Source organism: Lissotriton vulgaris, chromosome 2_1 (assembly GCF_964263255.1).
Source record: "Lissotriton vulgaris chromosome 2_1, aLisVul1.2, whole genome shotgun sequence".
Taxonomy (NCBI): Eukaryota; Metazoa; Chordata; class Amphibia; order Caudata; family Salamandridae; genus Lissotriton; species Lissotriton vulgaris.
This window is the reverse complement of record NC_141687.1, coordinates 536,525,290-536,548,116: the sequence shown is the minus strand read 5'-3', so window position 1 is coordinate 536,548,116 and position 22,827 is coordinate 536,525,290. Positions and strand designations below refer to the sequence as shown.

General features: G+C 45.0%; 1 protein-coding gene across 1 annotated transcript in view; it reads right to left on the bottom strand.

Moving 5' to 3' along the window:
- Positions 1 to 22,827, bottom strand: part of NME9 (NME/NM23 family member 9) — a 703,404-nt gene that overhangs the window by 263,889 nt on the left and 416,688 nt on the right. Inside the window, exons 16-17 of the mRNA XM_086955486.1 lie at positions 7,959 to 8,103; positions 2,989 to 3,281 (exon numbers count right to left, since the gene is read on the bottom strand). Coding sequence (XP_086811612.1) covers positions 2,989 to 3,281; positions 7,959 to 8,103 — 438 coding nt within the window. The remainder of the gene's footprint in view (positions 1 to 2,988; positions 3,282 to 7,958; positions 8,104 to 22,827) is intronic.

The window sequence follows — 22,827 nt, the reverse complement described above, 5'->3', positions numbered from 1 at the left end:
CCTAAGAGTGAAGGATTTTACTGAATCAATGCAGGCAGTGTATAGAGGGGGATTGCCGGGGAAATGGTGCATGGTCAGCAGTCTACCTATGAAGTCGTGTGCAGGCTCCTCGACTGTTGCACAGAGAAGACAGAAGATCCCCCCCCCCCCCCCCCCTCCCCACCTGACAAAGACAAAGGATTGCAAACCGAACAGAACAGAAAAGGGTATGGTCCTGAGAGAGGGCAGATGAAAAAGGCAGAAGTAGGACTTTATTTGGGCTGGACAGTGGGAAAGATGCTGTAAATGAGCCCTTTGATTCTTCCTACTGACTTCCACTGCCAGGTTGAGAGAGCCCCTGACACAAGGATGGATTGGAGGTCACACCTGAAGCTTCTTCCATAAGATAAGCAAGCTGAGTAATTTCCTTAGGGCAAGAAGGCAGAGCTCCCGATTCCTACCCACTGGTGGTTCAAGCACTGTTCACATTATGTCAAATGTTATCGAGACTGTATTTTAAGCCTTCTAACAATTAATAAAGTAAGACCCATCATTTTGATGTCTCTAAAATGAAGAGCTTTTTTGTGTTGTGTTGTTGGTAGTGATGACCGTTACAACACACATTGTCCATGAAGTTGATGTAGAGGCATCCCAAACTCTGCTGAGTGATTACAAGATCCATAGTAAATGTAGAGTTTCATCAGTAAGCAAGGAGCACCTCTTGAATGATCCCTTAAGATCTTATCTTCAGCTCCCCCTGCCAAGTGTATGCCCCTGAAAATACTTTTGCACAGCTCTATAGCTCTTAGAGTTTTAATGGGGCGGAGGACATGCGAACACTGAAATGCTGCTCCAAGTTCCTTTGCCATGCATTAAACTCAAGAGAAAATTTCAGGGGGTGGGTCACATCAGGAAAAGTGTCATTTTTTTTTGTTTGAGACTACTAGAAGGAACAGCTCCCTGATTGTGAAAAACATATTGTTGGCTTACAAACAATTTAAAAGGGCTTACAAGTCCGCCCCTTGCTTACCATTGTGTGTGTGAGTGTCACGGAGTACAAAGGTACAAAAGAGTGCAAGAGATATAGTGAGAATGTGTGTGTGAGTGTATGTTTGTTATGCATGCAAGTGTGGTGCTGGTCTGGCATACTGGAGGTTATTCTTGCCTTATGGACATGGGCACTAACAGCATATGGATTGGACTCCTTACCTATGGCCATCTGCAGGCCTTGACATGCTTCTATGAAGGCACCGTCAGTGGCTGTGGGGTCTCAAACTGTCTAACTGAGAAAGCTGATAACTCATTCATACCCAGCAGCAGGGACACAGAACACCCACCACCACACCTGGCTGAAGGTCCTGATATGATGCACATAATTTTTAGCACATGGGCTGGACCCATAGCAAAATGTTGGAACTGATATTTGAGGTAACTATTGTCATAAGATTTCCAGTACTCATTTTATAAATGGGTTGTTAATGGCAAAATTCTGACTCTTGTATACTGAGGGAATTTTTAAAGGTACCCATGACTGTGGCTGCAGTAACCATGGGAACATTCTGGCACTGTCAAAAGGAATGTAGTCATTGGCCTAAGTGGCTCACCCAGGAAAAATTTGGATCTTGGTATAGTGGAAGTTATTTCTGTCTTAAGACATTTAAAAAAATCAGATTTAATCCTAGGAAACCAGGCTTCCAAGGTGCACCATGAAAGTACTGGAATATTTCATGAATGCCCTCTGAGGGTCTACTGCGTTTTCGAAATATGATCCCAAAATGTTTTAACAATTCTCCCTAGTTGATGTCTATTCTCCCTTAAATCATGTACAAGAAATTTGTTAAATCATTTTGCTTGCTGCAATTACATAGATCTTTTTCCTCCTATAATGGCTATGAGGTTAGCTCTGACCCCACTTCTGTAATTGCTTGTCCTACCCCATTGCTGGGAGCAGGACTGGCTTTAAGGCGGTGCAAACGGTACAACAGCATCTGGCATGGACTTTGGTGGGGGCGCTGTGTTTAAAAATAATTTTTGGTTTAGAAGTAAATTAACTTCCTTGGGCATCAGGCAGTTTTCAGGCAACAATAAAAATGTCAAGATAACTCTGGAGATTAATGTTCCTACTAATAAGCGTTCGAAATTTTGTCTAATGGAAATTTTGGCTCATCGTAAAGTAGTGCAGGGGGTTAATGTGCCTGCTTCAAAGAACGTGTACCTTGCAGATCATAGAACTGAGTAAACTATGAGTAGCACTATAAAAAGTATACATGATTTTTCCACATTTGTCTAATTACAGTGTGAATAGAAATAACAATAAAGCATGCTTACAAACTGTGACTACATGCCTGTCTTTCTCAATGTTTCACTTTAAAACTATCTGATTGTATAAACGGGCGTACGGTCTCGTGCAACAGGCAATTTCTATAGGGTCACTGGAAAGACCACACGGTTGTCCCTGTCCCCCCCCAGAAATGTAGTGTCTCCTACGCCCCTGATCATGTAAGAGGATTCTCGGCAACATGGTTATAGTCAGTCCCCCAAGAGAAAGAACTGTAGGGTTACTCAAATGCAAGCAGTAGGCCCTGTATTGCATGCCTCAGAAAATGCAGGAGAGCTAAAGAGTATCCTCGCGAAGTCTGGCCTGAGAAACACATCTTCATGTCACCATGCTCACAATAATCCATATCCTTTTGAACGTGACAAGTGCTTCGGCTGCAGATAGGGTGCTCATAATTTGTGTACAGCTGCGATTGCGTCGTCCAATGCATGGCGACTGCCGTTTGACGGGTTTTTTGCGGCCCACCCGTCAAACTATTAAAAAAAATCATTATAGTCTCCGGACTCCCAATCAACAGAGCAATAAATATTTAAATAAATAAGTACATGGTTTTCAAGACCAAAGAAAACGTATATTCATTTCCTAAATGCTTCTAAAAGTACATGAAACACAAGCTTCTTCGACGCCAAGCGTGAGGCCAGAAGCGAGACTTGTGAGCTTCCTTTACTTACCTCGAGCAACAGTTTCATGTTCTTGGTTATGAACGTGCTCTTGCTCTATGCCAGTATCTACACCATCCACACGTTCTAGGTCAATATCTCCAAAAAGAAAGTTGATCTTCTCCACTGCATGTTCTTTATTGGAGGCTCCATGCAACCCATTCTGTAAAATGCTCTTGGCAAACTTGCTCCTGAGAGAGTCCGGTGCAGTGCTATGTGCCTCTTCGGGATCGGTGGGCCCCATCAGTGACCGCCATTCCTCCACTGCGTTTTCTTTGCTGAGTATCATCATCAGAGAAGGACCCCTGGTAAAAAGTGTGATAAAGAGACAAGTCTAACTTATTTCGGTTATGCAGGTCTTTTTGGCATTGTGTACTGTGCTAACATAGGGGGAACACCCTGAAGGCGCTTGCATCAGAACCACACAACCCCATTAAAACTTGAGCGATTATGTTGTAAATGCACACTGGGTAAATCAACATGGCAACTAATAAACAAGCAGTGGCAACACCAATAAGTCTCACCTATACAAGAGCTATTGACTTTGGCAATGTGTTCTTGCCATGTTGTACACCATTATGGCTACTGTTCAGCATAGCTAAAAGTTAGTGGTGGCGGAGTGTCCCAGTGTGAAGTAGGGGGAGTAGAGTGTTGCAGACTGGATTTGTTGGAGTAGAGTGTTGTAGAGTGGAGTAGGCAGAGTACAGTGTTTTACCGTTGAGTAAAGGAGAGTAGAGTTCAGTGGTTCAGTGAAAGAAAGAGTCAGAGTGCAGTGCCAGAGTGTAGTGTTGTAGAGTGGAGTGGCGTAAAGTGGAGTGGCACAAAGTGGGGTGGTATTAAGTGGGGTGGGATTGGGTGGAGTGGGTTTGAGTGGATTGAGGGAATGGGATGAATTGGAGTAAACAGGGGTAGAATGGATTGGGGTAGATTGGGTTGGATTGGGGTGAACTGGAGTGGGTGGACTAGATGGGGTGGATTTGAGTGAGGTGGATTAGACTGGTTTGGGGTGGGGTGGATTGGATTAGAGTAGGGTGGCTTGGAGTGGGGGTAAATTAGACTGGAGTGGAGTCAGGTGGTTTGGACTGGACTGAAGGAGGTGGATAGAACTGGAGTAGGGTGGACAGGATTAGAGTGTGGTGAATTGGAGTGGGGTGTATTGGATTGGAGTGGGCTGGATGGACTGGATTGAGTAGGGTGGACTGACCTTGGGTGGGGTGGATTTGTTTGGGGAGGAGTGGACTGGGGTGGGGTGGGGTGGGGTGGGGTGGAATGGAGTGAGGTGAACTTGAGCACAGTGGATTGGATTGGCATGAGATGGGGTGGATTGAAGTGGATTAGATTGGATTCCAGTGAGGTGGATTGGATTGGGGTGAGGTGGATTGATTTGAGTGGGGTGGCTTGGTTTGAGAACTGGGGGGTGAACTGGATTGGGATGAGGTAAATTGTAGTGGGGTGGGTTAGATTGGATTGAGGTGAATTGTACTGGGGGTGGATTGGAGAGTGTTGGGTGGATTGGAGAGGGTAGATTGGATATAGCTGGACTATGTTGGACTGGTGTGGGGTGGATTGGAGTAGGGCTGATTGGAGTGGAGCAGATTGGTTTGGATTGGAGTGGGTTGGATTGTTTTGGATTAGAGTAGGGCTGATTGAAGTAGGACAGATTGTTTTGGACTGGAATGGGGCAGATTGTTTTGGATTGGAGTTGGGCAGTTTGTTTTAGATTGGAGTGGAGCAGATTGTTTTGGATTGGAGTGGGTTAGATTGTTTTGGATTGGAGTTGGGCAGTTTGTTTTGGATTGGAGTGGGCAGATTGTAGTGGGGTGGATTGTGGTGCACTGGATTGCAGTAGGGTGTATTGGGGAGGGAGTGACGTGGATTGGGGTGAGGTGTACTGGATTGGAGTAGGGTGGATTGGATTGAGGTGAGGTGTACTGGATTGTAGTGGGGTAGATTGGATTGGGTGGGACTGGGGTGGATTGGATTGGAGTGGGGTGGATTGGGGTGGATTGGGATGGAGTGGGTGGATTAGGGTGGTTTGGAATGGGGTGGATTGGACTGGGGCTGATTGGAGTGGGGAAGGATGGAGTGGGGCAGATTGGAGTGGGGCAGATTGGAGTGGGCGGATTGGAGTGGTGTGGATTGGAGATGGGAGATGGGGCGTATTGTTTTGGACTGGAGTGGGGTAGATTGTTTTCACTTGGAGTGGGACAGATTGCTTTGGATAGGAGTGGGGCAAATTGGAGAAGGGCAGATAGGAGTGGGGTGGGTTGGGAGGATTGGAGTGTGGTGGATTGGAGTGGGTTGGATTGGGGTGAGTGGTTTGGGGTGGGATGGATTGGATGGATTGGTCTGGGGTGGATTGGATTAGCGTGGCGCCCACACGCAAAAACAGAAGAAAACATGAGTGCAAAGTAAGAAAAGAAGTCTTGGCAAAATAAAAGAAAGTTACTTTGTAATGCTTGGCACATTTTTGCCAGTCACATGCCTTCTGTGAGCAGGGCACTAAAAGTTAAAACGAACAAAATAGTACCTCAGTCCCGTTGGAAGCAACTGACGGGCACTGATAAAGTTGAATCAATCAGTGCTTGGTCCCTGCTCCACAGAGAGGAACGGAAATTATGTTAGGCCTGCATTGACGAATTACGATGCTGAAAAGAAGAGTGCCACCCAAGCCAACAAATGGTAAGCAATGAGCGGGAACCTACCCTTTTTGTTGGACTGGATGCACTGAATTAGATTGGAGTGGGGTAGATCAGGGTGGGGTGGATTAGAGTGGAGAGGACTGGAGTAGAGTGTGGTGGATTGGATTGGAGTGGGGTGGGGTGGATTTAATTGAAGTGGATTGAATTGAAGTGAGGTGGACTGGAGTGGGGTGGAATGGAGTGGGGTAAAATCTGAGTGGGGTGGATTGTATTGGCATGGGGTGGGGTGGATTGGAGTGGAGTAAATTGAATTCCAGTGGGGTGGATTGGATTGAAGTGAGGTGAGGTGGGTTGATTTGAGTGGGGTGGATTGGACTGAGATGGACTGGACTGAGGTGGATTGAATTGGGGAGGGTTGAATAGGATTGGGGTGGACAGGATTGAGGTGGGTTGAATTGGGGTGGGGGGGTGGATTGGAGTGGGGTGGATTGGATTGAGATGGATTGGAGTGAGGTGAGGTGGATTGGAGTGGGATGGGGTGGGGTGGGTGGATTGGAAAGGTGTGGATTGGATTATGCTGGATTGGAGTGGATTTGATTGGTGTGGTATGGAGTGGGATGGGGTTGATTGAGGTGAGGTAGATAAGAGTGTGGTCAGTTGGATTGGATTTGAGTGATGTGGATCGGAGCGGGCAATTGGACTGGATTGGAGTGAGGCAGATTGTTTAGGATTGGAGTAGTGCAGATTGGTATGAGGAAGATTGGAGTGAGGTGAATTGTGGTATATTGTATTGAAGTGGTGTGGGGTGTATTGGGTTGGGGAGAGAGTGGGGTGGTTTGGATCAGGATGAGGAGAGGTGGACTGGACTGGTGTGGGGTAGATTGGGTTGGGCTGGGGTGTATTGGATTGGAGTGGGGTGAAGTGAGATGAAGTAGGTGGATTGGGGTGAGGAAGACTGGATTGGAGTAGGGCAGATTGGAGTGGGGCCGATTGGGTTGGGCGAATTGGAATGAGGCTGATTGGAGTGGGGCAGAATGTTTTGGATTGGAGTGAGGCAGACGGTTTTTGATTGAGGGGGGAAGACTGTTTTTGATTGCTGTAGGACAGATTGGCGTGGGTACATTGGAGTGGGATGTTTGTTTGGATTGGAGCGGGTGGATTGGAGTAGGCAGATTGTTTTGGATTGCAGTGGGGTAGATAAGAGTGGGGCAGACTGGGATGGGGCAGGCTGGAGTGAGGCAGATTGTTTTGGATTGGAGTGGGCAGCTTGGTTTGGATTGGAATGGGGAAGATTGGAGTGGGGCAGATTGTTTTGGATTGAAGGGGGTAGAGTGTTTCGGATTGGAGTGGGGCATGCTGGGGTAGGTCAGATTGGAATGGGACTGGAGTGGGGCAGATTATTTTGAATTTCAGTGGGGCAGAGTGTTTTAGAAAGGAGAGGGGCAGATTGTTTTGGATTGGGGCAGACTGTTTTGGATTGGAGTGAGGCATACTGGAATGGGCAGATTGGAGTGGGGCAGATTGTTTTGGATTGGAGTGGAGCAGATTGTTTTGGATAGGAGTGGCAAGATTGTTTTGGGTTGGAGTGGGGCAGATTGTTTTGGGTTGGAGTGGGGCAGATTGTTTTAGATTGGAGTGGGGCAGATTATTTTAGATTGGAGTGGGGCAGATTGGAGAAAGGCAGATTGGAGTGGGGTGAGTTTGGTTGGGAGAATTGTAGTGAGGTGGATTGGAATGGATTTGATTGGGATGAGTGATTTGGATTGGAGTGGGGTGGACTGGATTGGTCTGGATGGAATGGATTAGTGGGGCAGAATGGGGTAGGTTGAGGTGGGGTAGATTGGTCTGGATTGGATGGGGGAAAGTGTGGTGGATTGGGGTTTACTGCATGATTAAGGGCCCGATTCCGATGTCGGACGGACTCCGGTTCGGAACTGGAGCTAAACGACCTCCTGTCATCGGTTCCAGCCCTGAAATTAGGATGCGACTGAACCCTCTCCGGTCGCATGCCTATTTTTTTCAATGGGAGCATGCATTCCAATGGATTAGTTATCATATTTTTCCCAAATCACTATTATACCCTAAAAAATCAATTTGACAAAAAAGCCACGCTGAGTTATATTTATCTTCTGAAACTATAACTAATGTATGAGGGAGCAGTCACTGACTCACACCATCTGTATCTTCTACTTAGTGAAGGGCAGATGGTTGAAGAATGTGTCACTCTGTAAGTTTGTTAACAGAGATTACCGACATTGAGGCAAAAGGAAAACAACATAGCAAATGCATTTTTTAAAACCAAAAAATGTGCCGGGTTTCATCCATTTCAGTAACACTTACTGGCACATGTAGTCAACAAGTTGCTCAAAAAAGGGCTTGCCCTTGTGCTCTTTGTAGAACTCTTCTGCCATTTCTCTGTCCAAACAAGTCTCCTTGATCTGTGAGATGACAAATCCAGCACCTTTGATTTCATCCATGATTTCATCTGTTTCAGGAAAAAGACACGAAATGTACATATTGGTTATCTGCTCAGAGGTAAGGAGGTAGTGTATAGCAAGACAAGTGGTGATAAAAGGTGTGTGGTATGGCAGCACTCAAACCTTTGCAAGGGCTTCATGGTCAAATGCATTTTGCTTTGTTTTCCGTCAGTGTAATATGGATATTTATATAGTGGCAGGTGGGTACAGTGATGGTATAAGATTGTATTCTTAATACATTTCATTAAACATACATTGTGAATATTTTTGCACAGCTCTAAATCAACTTAGTGAGAAAACACATTGCTCATTTGCTACCAAATCTCTATAAGATGATTCCTTCAAAGAAGAGTCAGAAGACTAACTCCGGCAAATCTAGTCTGATCCAGGCTGAGGCTAAGACCACTGCTGAATCTTCCATTGCAGCAAGCAGAGCTTTATTTTCCTAAGCAGTCTCTGCAGTTGCATTTTATTTGACATTTTATTTATTATAATTTCTCAGTAGTTTCTAAAGTAGCAGAAGAAAACCACATGCAATAAAGCAGTGCCTTCAGTACTACATTATGAAGATTCATATTATAGAAGTTTATATTAGTGTTCTGGGTCAATATGGATAAGTTACTTACCTGTAATCCTAGTTCTCTTCCACGGGTATACTCATCAAAGTCATAAGCACTGAATAATCTCCGCCCATGTGCGGGAACCCGGAGCATATATATATATATATATGTAAATGTTATAGAAAAGAAGTACATAGTACTAAATAAACAAACACACATATACATGTATAACATAAAAATATGCAGCCCCATACATATCCAATAGGCTAAGAAGCCAAAGTTACATGTATTTCTCTAGTATGAAAATAACACAGATACATATAATGTAAGAGAGGGACATGCACACAAGGGCGTAACACAGACCCCGCGCTCCAGGGGCCCACTCACTCAGCTGAGCCCGGCTCCAAGCAAGCCTCTTCATTCCAGTCAGCTGGCCGAATACCTACACACATTAACCTGCGAAGCCATATCAGTACGGGCGAAACGGGTAGAGAAGGAAAAGGACTCTGGGGCAGATTTATGTTAACTGGCGCATCCCGAGGGATACGCCAGTTAACGTGCGCCACAGTGCGCCACAGCTACGCCACCCATGGTGCGCCGCATTTATAATGCGGGCACCATGGTGCAAAAACGGCACAGATGCGTGACACATCTGTGCCGGAAATGTGGCGCATTGCTGGAGTTGCGTCGCAAGCGCGACGTAGCTCCAGCAAGGCTCGGGGGTGCCCCATTGTACTAATGCTGGATCAAGACCTACGCCTGCTTCAAGCAGGCGCAGGGTTTTGACGCAGCATTGCCCTGAAAGTGACTGAGTGAAATCTCATAGATTTCACTCAGCCACTTTCAGGAGGCGTTCCTGCGCAGGAACGCCCCCCCCCCCGCGCAGGAACGCCTCCTTATGGCGCATTGCTTTACAACGCGACGCATCTCCTAGATGCGTCACGTTGTAAATAGGGTGCATTGTTTGCGCCGCAGTTGCGTCAAATAAAGTGACGCAATTGCGGCGCAAAGAGGCGCAACGGCCTCATAAATCTGCCCCTCTGTCTTTTCCTTCGTGCCCAAAGAATACAAAGTCATTGTCTAGTTCCCCTGCCGCTGGCAGCTGCCCCCTCCCCCTTTTGGTTCCCCCTCTCTTACTGTCGCGCTCCTCCTTATTTAGTAAAATCGAGACTTCAAGAAACTCGTATTACCTTCTCTTTCCTCCTTACGTTTTTTTGCTCACCTGTGAAATGGATCCAAAAAAGAAAAACACTTGCTGGATACGTCGGCTTTTTCCGACATTTTTCAATTTCTAAGTGCAGCCTCGGGGTGGAGAGAAAAAAAACATTCAAAATATGAAAAATAACTAACTAACTAACTAAAGCAAAACAGAGTGGTTGCAAGGTGGCCAGATTGAGTTATTCACCCCTTAACACATTAGCGCCACTTTACAGTGTTTGCTAGTGAAGCGCTACTTTTTTTTTCTCCTAGCTCTTTGAACAACATTGTTTTTCCTGGGTGGGAAAGTGCACTATTCCTGGAGGTACTGAAATACCTGCTTGATGGGTGAATTGGAAAACAAAATGCAAACTGCTGCTCTGTATTCACAAATGTGGTCTTTTTAAACAACACTGCTTACGTTTTGTAAGGATATAAGCAATGGGCATTGAAAAAGGCCCCTTCTGGACCCTGTAGTCATGGACTTAACTTTTCAGGCAAAAGCACTCCCTAATTTCTGTCTGAATAATGAGTGTAAAAAGAAACAGGTAACCATGTTGTTCCTAGTTACATTTCACATGCTTTACTTAATCTTGCATTCCCTATGAGTGTTTGCTTTTTCTAGGATGTTGTTAATTTTTTTAGGCAGCTTATTGCTCCTATTTAGTGTGTAATTTAATTGAGTCACATCCAGGTGTTCATAGCGGGTCAGTACAGTGCAAGTTTGGTTTCTCTCAATGAGGCAGTATGGTGTTCAGTGGAGGAGAGGATGTGGCACTATGGTCAGAGCTGCTGAATTTGGAACTGGGGAACCAGGTCCAGCCTTCATGACCAGTCCACCAAACCACTCCCCCTGAGGGAGCACATTCCCATGCTAAACCTTAGAAGACTCCACAATATCTTAAAAGCTCTGGTGTCTTAGCACCAGGAGGTGGATCCTAGCAGTGGCAACAACAGTTCAGGGACACAGGAGAGGGGGGCTCTGTCTACATTTAGTCCATACCTTGAAGGCCAGTCCGCCAGAATTCATTCTGAAGTTCACCTCCAGTCTTGCAGGCAGGCCTATGAAGCACCACACCAAAAAGTGACAGTGACTCTGTCACAGAGGTCACAGGACCCTTGAGCAGGGTGGCTCTAGGGCAGTGTGACTGCACCAGGCACTGACTAGCCACGGTCCGTGCAGGTAACAGCGGTGGGGCAGAGGGGCCGGGTAAGAGGGGATTTAGAAGGATGATGCAGAGATAAAATTAAATAAAAAATAATTATCCCTCTGCATCGTCCCTCTAATCCCCCCTCACCCCCCACCCTCACCCGGGCTGGCGCTGACTTTAGGTGGGGGCGTTGTGTTTGCAAGTATAAAATAGTTTTAAAAACACTTCCTGCCTCCTTCCAAGCCTACAACAATTTTCGGCAACAATAAAAATGTCATGATAACTCCAGTGGTTAATGTTCTTATTAAATAGATGGTGTTTTGTCTAGTGGACGTTTTGACTCATGGAAATGAAGTGCAGAGGGTTAATGTGCCTACTGCTAAGAACATGTACCATGCAGATCATAAAGTGCACATAATGTAAATAGGTCAGTGGGTTACTGCTGTAGTCAGAGAGACCCTATTGTTACTTGCAGTTAATAAGTTAAAATCCTAACATAGAACAGTAAGCTCTTAATTGTTGTGTAAGAGCTGCATGCAAACTGCAAGGTATAAATTAGAGCGTTATGGTATTTTCCCCAGTCTTTGATTATCCTAATGTTGCAGAAAAAGGGTTGATTTAGGTAGAAATCAATTCTGATTATTAAAGAGAACCACCTACCATGACATTACGTTTTAAATTCTGAGTTTGTGTTTCTCCTGACCAATCACTATTAAACTATGCTGCCTACTAGTATGGTTGTCAAGTGACTCCTCCACCTTGTAGTCCTTTGTCTTATGTAACATTTCCTATACAGTGATTTACACACATAAGATCGATTCTTATGTAACATTTCCTATATGGTGATTTACACACATAAGATTGATTGTCTCTGTGTAATATGTGTGATGTAAAATGCTCTGACACCCTACATTGGCGTTAGTGGTGCTGTAAATTTTCTGATACTTTAATATTTTGTGATTTTAACACATGCTAACAGTCTCTGAAAAGATTTTACTTATTAGTACTAGTGGAACATACAACTGCAGCAGTGAGAAAAAGTGACCAGTCAACCTTTACAAAGGGCCCTTCACTTCACAGCAGCACAAGTCACATTTTCAGGAGCCATTGATCCGTTTGAGCTATAACCAATTTAGTAGTTAAAAATCATCACATTATGTAGATGATGTATTATGTGGCAAATATGGCAGAGCCATAATTTATGTGGAAAACAATTGCAAACTAGGATATTTTGCCAATCATATTTTAACTGCTCTTGTGGAAAAAGGGAGGAGAACTGCTGATGACAGAAACTCCATGGCTGGGAGACTAATGGCTTGCGATTCCACTTTTAAGGATATTTGGGACATTCTGTGATTGGAAACGTATCCCACTTTGTGAATGTATTTTAATGTCAATAACTCATATTAAACCTTAAGCAAACATGTGCATCCATTGGTTAAAATAAATAACGTAATAAGCTGCGACTGGTCAGTGAAATGGGAAAGAAATACAAAAAATTGGGATATTTTGCTCTTCCTGAAACACCTCTGACTGCCCACTGATCCAATCTACGGGTTATTCCTGACCTCTGATTCTCCGCCCACAGTTCCCCAACTTTTTTCCCGCACTTCAACCATTGGATAACACATAGTGTTGGTATGTGCCCTGAAAAAAAATGCCGGCCTCACATGTTTACCTTGTGGGTTACATTAATAAATTCATGGGTAAATAAATGCATAGGAAAATCTGCCACTGAAGTTTCAGTATAATGGCTCTGAAGATGATATAATAAGCAGAAATCTGTTACAGCCTTCTTACAAGTTCTTTGTTGGCAGCACCTGCAAACGCCACTAAGTATGTACACCACACACCCATGATTTTGCCTGTTAGTGGTACTCATATGTGCACTAATTCCAAGCAGTGTTACTGAGTGCAGTAAAACTGTACAGAATTAGCACCAGAAGTCACGGTAGTGGGCATCTTGATCTGTACAACAACAGTTCAGGGACACAGGGGAAGGGGGCTCTGTCTACATTTAGTCCATGCCACCCCAATTAGTGTTATGGAGGCAGAAGACTTCTCAATCATGGCGCCATTTTGTATGTTTTTTTTTACACTGAATGGCTTTCAGTGAAGGGAAGGCTGGTGGTTATCATGGCATGCTGGTGCTGTCTGTATTCATGCTGTGCATGGAGGATACTCTGTGCAGTAGTGTGCTGGTGTGCATGGTGGACGCATTGTGTAGCAGTGTAATGGCATGCATGAAGGACGCAATGTGCAGAAGTGGGCTGGAGTGCATGTAGGATGCGCTGTAGGCACAACCTACTTCAATGTGTGCCGGACAGAGAGCTTTATTTCCAGGGAGGTACAGAATTTGCAACTCTTCGTTGTGTGACCTGAAGTATCTGGTGCATCTCATCGTATCACACTGATCAACGTGTACCAGAAGGGGTGCTCCTCAGACCCCGTCGTTTCCCTGTGTTATTTCCCATTCATCGCTTGTACCTTCCTGGCACCATCACAGGCCTCATCACAGTGGACCAATTGCCGTCTTCCCACATGGCCCTTCCAGAGATGTCTTTGTGCCTGGTAGGTGGGAGAGTAAGTGACTAGGCTAAAGGAACACTTCTGAGAAGGTTCCGAAGCAGGTCAAGAAACTGAGTGACCCCCTAGTGCTTCTCAGAACTGGGCTGGTGTCAGAAGGCCCGGGCAGAGCCCTGTTTCTAACCAGTTATTGCCCCAAACCTGCTTCTGCTTTACAACCTATTGATGAACTTCCCGAGTGTCGCCAAGACCCCTTTGTTTGTGTCTACCTCTTGTTTATTTAGACTACTTATCCCCAACTGCTTTCTAGGGACCCATACTAAAAGTGACCCTGACCACGTGTGTCCTAGTATCTGGAGGGAGGGGCTGGTGATCTTACATCCAGGGTGTCGGGGACAGTGAGTTTAAATAGGAGGGTGATGTGAGACATGGAGCCATGGGGTCTTCAGTGTGTTATCCGTTGACATGCCGGGTATTAGTGGTACCACATTAAGGTGTCGATGTGTATGTGTATGAGAGTGTCCTGTGCAGACTGGACTGGTACCTGTTGCATCGTGTAACGTTGCAGATTGAGTGAGTGTGTGGGAGTGACAGTCTGTGGACCAACTGTGATTAACGATACTAAACGGCGGTGATGGTTTATATGTTTATTTCCTGCCAAAAGTACATACAGTTTACACTGGTTTTACCCGAGTGGCCCCGGCCTGCGGTGCTGCTAAAAAGTGTTATCATTCTTTGTATGAACATATTACTGATGCCGTTGTAGCATAAGGTGCACCCTTAAACTGTGTGATATTGCAGTAATAGGATTGTGGGGGTAGGCTTGAGACTGACAATGTGTTGCACCAGATACGGGTGCTGTGTGGGGTTTAGAATACAACTTTTTCTCATGTGTGCATACACTGAAATCCGATCAACACGATTGGGCCTAGTACTGCTAATAATATTGTCTAGTGTGATTTATGCCAATAGAAACAGGATATTTATGTTGCATTGATTAATATGTGTGCTGACTAAAAACAATATTTGGTATGATGTCTCTCTTTTGTGACGTGCCGTGTATTTACAGTGGTGACGTGCTATGCCTTTGCTTTACACATTGCCTCTGTAATAATCCTGACTGCTCAGTGCCAAGCTACCCGAGGGTGAGCGTGGGTAGTACAGTTTGTGTAATAGTAACAACAAAAACAAAGAGTTGAGGGTCCAAGGGACAACATTTTTGAGACCTGCAAGGAAAAAATCCCCTTCTTATACAAATAAATAACACAGAAAATCCTTGGGTCTATAATAATGGTTTGTACATTTTTTTCCTTTCTTTGCGCTGCAGTTTTTGCACCTAACCTCATTCACCTCTGGACTTTAGGATCCCAGAGAGTGTAGCAGCTTCAATATAAAAACATCCCTAAGCTCTTCCCTCACAGTGAGGGGGTTGTAGCCCTCAGTGGTTTTTCCACTGGGAGGAGATACCCAAATGATGAAGCATGTCATCTATGGTGAGTGAGGGTAATCGTCCTAAAGGGATTTCTCCCCTATGGAGAATTGATACTTAAACATAGTCTGTTACTTCTAGCACACACCATTATTATTGACCCAAGGATTTTCTGTGTTATATATCAGTTTGTGTAATAACCTGCCCTTGACAGGAGCGGTAGATTCAGCCTGGCTGGGGGTACCAGCAGTAGTCCCATTCAGAAGTTAACCAGACTGGGATGCCAGCAGGTAACCCTGTGTTAGCCAATGGGGCTACTAACTTTCCTCAGCAAAACGACAACTTTTAGAGGTTTTGCAGCTAAGCCATATATAAACCTATGTGTCTTGCTTAACAATATAAAGCTCCCAGCCCTAGGGCTCTATACGCCTTCCTTGGAGTCCACCAACACATATGGTGGCTTTGCCATTAGTTGTACTGGGAAAGTTGAACTTGCAGTGAGACAACTGTCTTTCCAGTCTGCAGTGGTAGGCAGGGAGCAGGGGCGTAACACAGGCCTCCGCAGCCCCTGCGGTGAAGGGGGTCCCCCAACCTCCAGGGGGCCCCTCCACACACCCTGCAGGGGGGCCCCCCTCAAGTTACGTTACACCACTTCATGCACTGTAATAGTATTTCGCAGTAACCTTTTATTTTCATATAAGAACACAATTAAAAGCAGGCAATTAGCCTAAAAAAGGCTGCATAGATAAATAACATCCTTGTACAGAAAAGAAAACAGGCACCTTGCCTTTAAGGCCTCAGAGACCCTGAGCACCTTGCCTTTAAGGCCTCCAGGAGCCCCCTGCTCCCATCATGCACCACAGGTGACAATTAGGTCAGTTATTTTGTACATTATAGGAAACCTGTAGGAACCTGCATCTAAGATGCAACAATACCGTATAAACTGTTAATGCTTGTTGAGTATACCTCTGGAAGAGAACTAGCATTACAGGTAAGTAACTTATCCTTCTCTTCCAGGGGATACTCATCAATAGTCATAAGCACTGAATAGAGTAGAAAGCCCATACCCACTTCCTCGCGGACGAGCAAAAAACAGCAAACAAAATTGATGTACACATGTTAAACGGTATTAGCAAACAATTTTCTCAGCGAGGCCTGCCTAAACCGGAACATCCGCCTGCGTGTCAGCATCTAAACAGTAATGGCGAGTAAACGTATGAACTGATCACCATGTTGCTGCTTTACAAATCTGTGCCATGGGGTCATTCCTCAGGAGAGCTGTGCTAGAAGCTTTCCCTCTAGCGGAATGGGCCTTTGGTTTTCACGGAAAGGATTTGTTGGCCAATTGGAATGACAGTATAATACAAGAAATTATCCATCTCGAAATGGATCTTTTGGAGGCTGCAAAACCTGTGTTAACAGGGCCATAGTTAATAAACAAGCGTTCTGATTTCCTCAGTGTCTTTGTTTTATCTAGGTAAAACTTCAGAACCCTCTTGAGATCTAGGGAGTGGAGAGACCTTTCCGGAGGATTCGAAGTATTCGGAAAAAAGTAGGTAAAGTGATATTCTGGTTAATATGAAAGTCAGAGACTACTTTAGGCAAAAAACTAGAATGTGTTCTGAGAACTACTCTATTGGCGTGAAATACAGTGTAAGGTTCTTTATAACAGAGAGCCTGGATCTCACTCACCCTGCGAGCAAATGTAATAGCCACCAAGAAAGCGGCTTTCCATGTCACATGCTGCAAGGAAGCTTTATGAATGGGCTGGAAAGAGGCTCCCATCAACTTTGTTAATACAATGTTAAGCTCCCATGAAGGAGAAGGAGACCTGACTGGTGGGTAAACCTTTCTCAAGCCCTCAAGATAATCCTTTACCACAGGAATTCTAAACAAAGAAGCCTGGTTGGGGGACTTCCTATAGGCTGTGATAGCTGCAAGGTGGACTTAGATGGAAGTGAACTGAAGACCAGATTTAGCCAAATGCAGCAAGTATGATAAAATCACCTGTTACTGACAACGGATGGAATCATGTCCATTGTCCACACACCATAGGAAGAAACGCTTCCACTTGTAGGTGTCCATATTGAATGACTTCAGGAGCCATGCTGTCAACCGTAGGGAGGAGAGATTGGGGTGGAATACTCTCCCTGCCTGTTTGGATAGGAGATCCGGGTGGCATGGCAACCTCCTGTGTGGCACTTCCGATAGTTGAAGGAGGTCCGGAAACCACCGCTGGCGAGGCATTTCCGGGGCTATTAGGATCATCCTGGGGTTGGTCCTGTACAGCTTGTTGATCACAATTGGAATCAACGTAATCGGTGGAAAAGCGTACAGTAAGCTCTGAGACCATTCGATCAAAAGGGCATACCCTTGAGATCCGTGTTGGGGAAATCTGGATGCAAATACGGGTCATTTTGCGTTTATCGCGTCTTCAAACAGGTCAATGTCTGGCATTCCAACAACAATAGAAGGGGGCTCCCCGTAGGGCTTCTAAGAGATATGAGGGCAGGCCAAGGGGGAGAAAACAACCGTATAAAGAAAAATAGAAGGTACCCTGCCAATTATTTACAAAGGTCCCAGCTAGAGGATCCTACTATGATAAAGAAAGGGGGTGGTTAACTCAGGGGCTGAGGCTGCACAGGACAAAAACTAAGTCATTCCAAACAGATTCAACAACATGTTGTGAAAAAATACATATTTTTTTATTATTTTTCTCTTCTTAAATATATTCAAATAACATACATGTATAAATTTATATATTCACTGATATTTCACAAAACTCAGAGACAAAATTTCCTTTCATGATTAAGATCTGCCCACACTACACACAAACTACCACACTCATTCACACCGGGATTTTTCTAACTACAGGGGAAGCATACAACTCTCATTTGTCCATTTCTCTAGTCCTGGCACAGACAACAGTAGTTCTTAATTTAGTTGTCTAAAAGTGGGGAATTCAACCAGGAAGATGGTATTGATACGGATCCTGGTGTACTTGGAGAGGATTGCCGTATTCCTGCGACAAATGAGAGTTGTATGCTTCCCCTGTAGTTAGAAAAATCCCGGTGTGAATGAGTGTGGTAGTTTGTGTGTAGTGTGGGCAGATCTTAATCATGAAAGGAAATTTTGTCTCTGAGTTTTGTGAAATATCAGTGAATATATAAATTTATACATGTATGTTATTTGAATATATTTAAGAAGAGAAAAATAATAAAAAAATATGTATTTTTTCACAACATGTTGTTGAATCTGTTTGGAATGACTTAGTTTTTGTCCTGTGCAGCCTCAGCCCCTGAGTTAACCACCCCCTTTCTTTATCATAGTAGGATCCTCTAGCTGGGACCTTTGTAAATAATTGGCAGGGTACCTTCTATTTTTCTTTATACAATGTCTGGCATTCCCCAATCCCGAAAAAAAAATGCTGCGAGCGACCTCGTTGTTGAGAACCTAATCTTGGGCTTCGACGAAGTCTCTGCTGAGGAAGTCTGCCCGGGAGTTGAGAGAGCCTGGTAGATGATTGGTCACTATTGACAAGTCTCTTGCTAGAAGCCAGTTCCATATGGTTTGAGACTCTATGGAGAGTGTTCTTGATCGTGTCCCGCCCTGTTTGTTCCAGTAATACATCGTCATTGTATTGTCCATTTGGATTAGGATGGACCGAGACTTGAACGATGGGAAAAGTGACTTGAGAGTTTGATGTACGGCTCTCAGCTCTAGCAGGTTGATATGGTAACTCTTTTCTGAGTCGGACCATAGACCTTGTACTTGTAAAGAACCCATTAGAGCACCCCATCCCTGGAGAGAGGCGTCCGTGACTATTGACTGGGTTGGAGGGTCCTGATGAAAAGGGACTCCCTTCTTCAGGTGCAATCGCTTCATCCACCACCGGATGGAGTTTCTGGCTGCTTGGTGGAGAACTATATGATCTTCCCAGCACCCTGATACTTGCATCCACTGGTCTTCAAAGCATTGTTATAATGGACGCATGTGCAATTGTGCGTTTGGTACTATAAAGATGCATGAAGCCATTGAGCCCAGCAGTGATGACACTTGCAGAACTGTTGGGAGATGCGTGTGAAGGAGATTCAGGCATTTTTCTGGGATTGAGGACAACCTCTCCTCCAAAGGGGACACGCTTGCTTTTTCGGTATCCAGGAAGGAGCCTAGGTAATGGATCTTTTGCGTTGGATTTAGTATTGATTTCTTGAAATTGACATGAAGGCCCAAGTTGTTGAGGAGCTGAAGGCAGCACGACAGATGATCCTGTAGCAGTGTTGGGGATGAGCTCTTCAGGAGCCAGTCGTCCAGGTAAGGGTATATGAATATTTTCTGCTTGCGGAGAAAAGCGGCCACCACAGCCATACATTTGGAGAATGTTCGGGGGGATGATTTGAGCCCGAACAGGAGAACTGAGTACTGGTAATGTTCGAATGACACTTGAAAACGTAGAAATTTGCGATGTCTCATGGACCCTGGCACCTGGAAGTATGCGTCCTGTAAGTCGATGGAGCACATCCAATCCCCTTGATGAAGCTGTGGGAATATTTGATGCAGTTCTAACATTCAAAATTTAGTTCTGCGAATGTATTTGTTCAATATTCTCAAATCCAGTATCGGTCTGTATTCTGTGGTGGGACCTCTTTTCTGCACTAGAAAGTAGCGAGAGTAGACTCCTTGATTCCTTTGAGGAACAGGAACTTTTTCTATAGCTACTTTCCTTAACACCTTGGCTGCTGCACGAGTTCCCCCCCCTGTGCTGGACATTCCAGAACACGGTGTGGTCGTGACGGAACCATTCCCTCATCAGCACAGCTCAACTGTGACTGATGACCGAATGGTTCCGTCACAAGCATCGAAGGGGTTAATAAGGTGTTTACCTCCCCTTGCAACAACCGATGGTCGTGGCGTGATCACCCTCTCGGAGGTATTGATGGAGGAGGAGTTCTGAACCTGAGAAGATAGCCATTTTGTACAATATTGATGTTGTGTGTTTTGTTATACCTTTCCACTCCTCCAAAACACTTCCTCCCACCGGAGTGGACAACAGCTTTGAATGAAGACACACCTCATTGCTTTGGTGGCTGCTTTGTTGCTGTTGTTTGTTGTTTGTTTGCGCCTCTCCCTCATCCCGGTCTATGTTGTTGATATTGGGACCTTTGTTGCGCCTGCCCTTGGGTCTGCGAGGTCCAGTTAGGGGTTTGAACCCGCTGCTGGAAAGGGCGTTTGTTATAAGAACGGAACTATAAACGGAATTCCTTCTTCTTTTCGAGGCCTACAGCCTTGAGGGTATCCAACTCCGTTTTCATTTTTGACATTTCGTTGTCCGCATGTGAACCGAACAACGATGAGCCATTGAAGGGCAGATTGACTATCTTTCTTTACGCATCGGGCTTGAGACCCGTGAGTCGAAGCCATGCTGATCGTCTGGAGCAAATACCATGTGCGTATCCATGGGCTGCCAAGTCTGAAGAATGAGCTGCTGTACTAATGATCTTATTTGCTACCGGACCACCTTCCTGTAAAATCTCGTAGAAATCCCGTTGCTCGTCTTTGGGTAGTTTTTCTGTAAATCTTGTTAGAGAGTCCTATAATGACCGGTCATATCGTCCCAGTAGAGCGGCTATGCTAGCCACCATCATGACAGATCCAGAAGTACTGCATATTCTCCTTCCCAAGGAGTCCATATTTTTGCTGTCCTTCTCTGGAGGAGCAGAAGAGATGGAAGTGTTGGAATGAGCCATCCTGGCGGCAGCAACAATAAGGGAGTCTGGTGGCAGGTCAGACCGAAGAAACAAAGGATCTTGGTCTGGGGTCTTATACTTTTTAGAAATTCTTGCGGGGCTTGAGCCAACTGTGGCAGGTGTCAAAAAAGTTTTCATCGCAGGCTCTAACAATCCTGGAACCAAAGGAAGAAGAGGCTTTGCCGAAGCTCGATGTTGCAGAGTTTCATATACGATAGTAGTGGTTACCTGAGGAACAGTCATACTTATATTCAACTTGCTGGCACCTCTACAGAGTACCTTGTTGAATGTCCCAATATCGTCAACTGGGGAAACCCTGGATGGTGGCGTTGACGAGATAGTAAGCGAGTAGTCTCCATACGAAGACCTTGTTGATAGGGTCGTTGTAGGGGACCTCCGTCTTCTCCTTAGTGTATGCGATCGGCATGATCTTGCGCGCTCTTTTGAGCGTGAACACTGTCTTAAAGGAGATCTGGATCATCTCGGGGACCTACTAGCAGAAGGTTGTGAGGATTCCGTCGGAGGAGGTCTTTCAGAATGCCTGGGTTGGATTTTCCAGTGCCTAATGTCCTTCAGCCATCTTGGTGACATGTTGATAGGAGGAGGCTTGTTCCTGGTAGTCGAAGAGCCCTCCGGTGTAACCTGTATAATAATGATACCAGTAGAGGAAGAAGCTTCCCTCAACATCGAGTGTCATGATCTCGACGTTGGTCTAGCTACGTCTTCAGCAGGAACAAGTTGTCTGTCTCTCGAGATTGATCGCCTTGACGTCGAACCGAATTGAGCCACCATCAACGTCGACCGTGGCAGCGATTCTCTTGTGTTTGGAGACCTATGAGAAGAAGCTCTCGACGTTGGTCTCTTTGACATCGACCGCCGATGTACATGCGGCATCTTCGACGTCGACTTCTTCGACGGCGATCATGCCCTTGACGTAGACCACTGATGGGTCCGAGAGGGTGATCTGGAGTTTCTTGACACCGACCTTTAAAAAGGAGGCGGAGATCTCGACGTCGACCGCTGACTTGATGTCGACGGGCGCTTCGACGTCGACTGAGGTCTATCATGCTTCGAGCCCGAAGCATGTCTCGACGTTGACTTACTTCTCAACGGTGATCTTGTCTTCGACGTCGATCTCACTTGCGTCGTTGGTCTCGACGTTGACGAGGAGCTGTGATGTTTTTTCTTACTTCTAGCGTCTGGTGATGTAGATTTGCGACGTTTTTTCTGAGAGGAGGGCTCTCTAGAGGTATGCTGACTCTCTGGGCTGCTTTTCTGATGTTTTCCTCTCTCCATCAAACCTAGAAGTATAATCTTTTCTCTTTCTTTCAATGTTCTTCTTGAAAGTTGAACACAGTGGTAGCAGGTCTCTGTGTCGTGAGAAGAAGGTAGATACACGAAGCATGCCGTATGAGGATCATATTTGGCCATCTTCTTTCCATAGGAAGGACATTTATAAAATAAAGGTGGCATTTCTGACTAAAACATATGACCAAATTGTCAGAAAAAGTCTGGTATATACAACCAGTAACAAGAAATGTCGAATAAAGTTGTTAGAAAATAAATTCTGACTGAAAAAAGTAAAAATCAGTTAAGCTCAAGCTCCAGGTTCCTCACAGAAGAAGCTTGAAAAAATAAGTGACCTACCTGTCACCTGTGGTGCATGATAGGAGCAGGGGGCTGCTGGAGGCCTTAAATGCAAGATGCTCAGGGTCTCGGAGGACTTAAAGGCAAGGTGCCAGTTATCTTTTCTGTACAAGGATGTTATTTATCTATGCAGCCTTTTTTAGTCTAACTGCCTGCTATTACCTGTTTTCTTATATGAAAATAAAAGGTTACTGCGGAATACTATTACTGTGCATGTCCTTCTCTTACATTATATGTATATGTGTTATTTTCATACTAGAGAAATACATGTAACGTTGGCTTCTTAGCCTATTGGATATGTATGGGCTGCATATTGTTATGTTATTCATGTATATGTGTGTGTTTATTTAGTACTATGTACTTCTTTTCTATAACATATACATATATGTGTATTTTTGTTGTATATGCTCCGGGTTCCCGCATATGGGCGGAGATAATTCAGTGCTTATTACTATTGATGAGTATTCCATGGCAG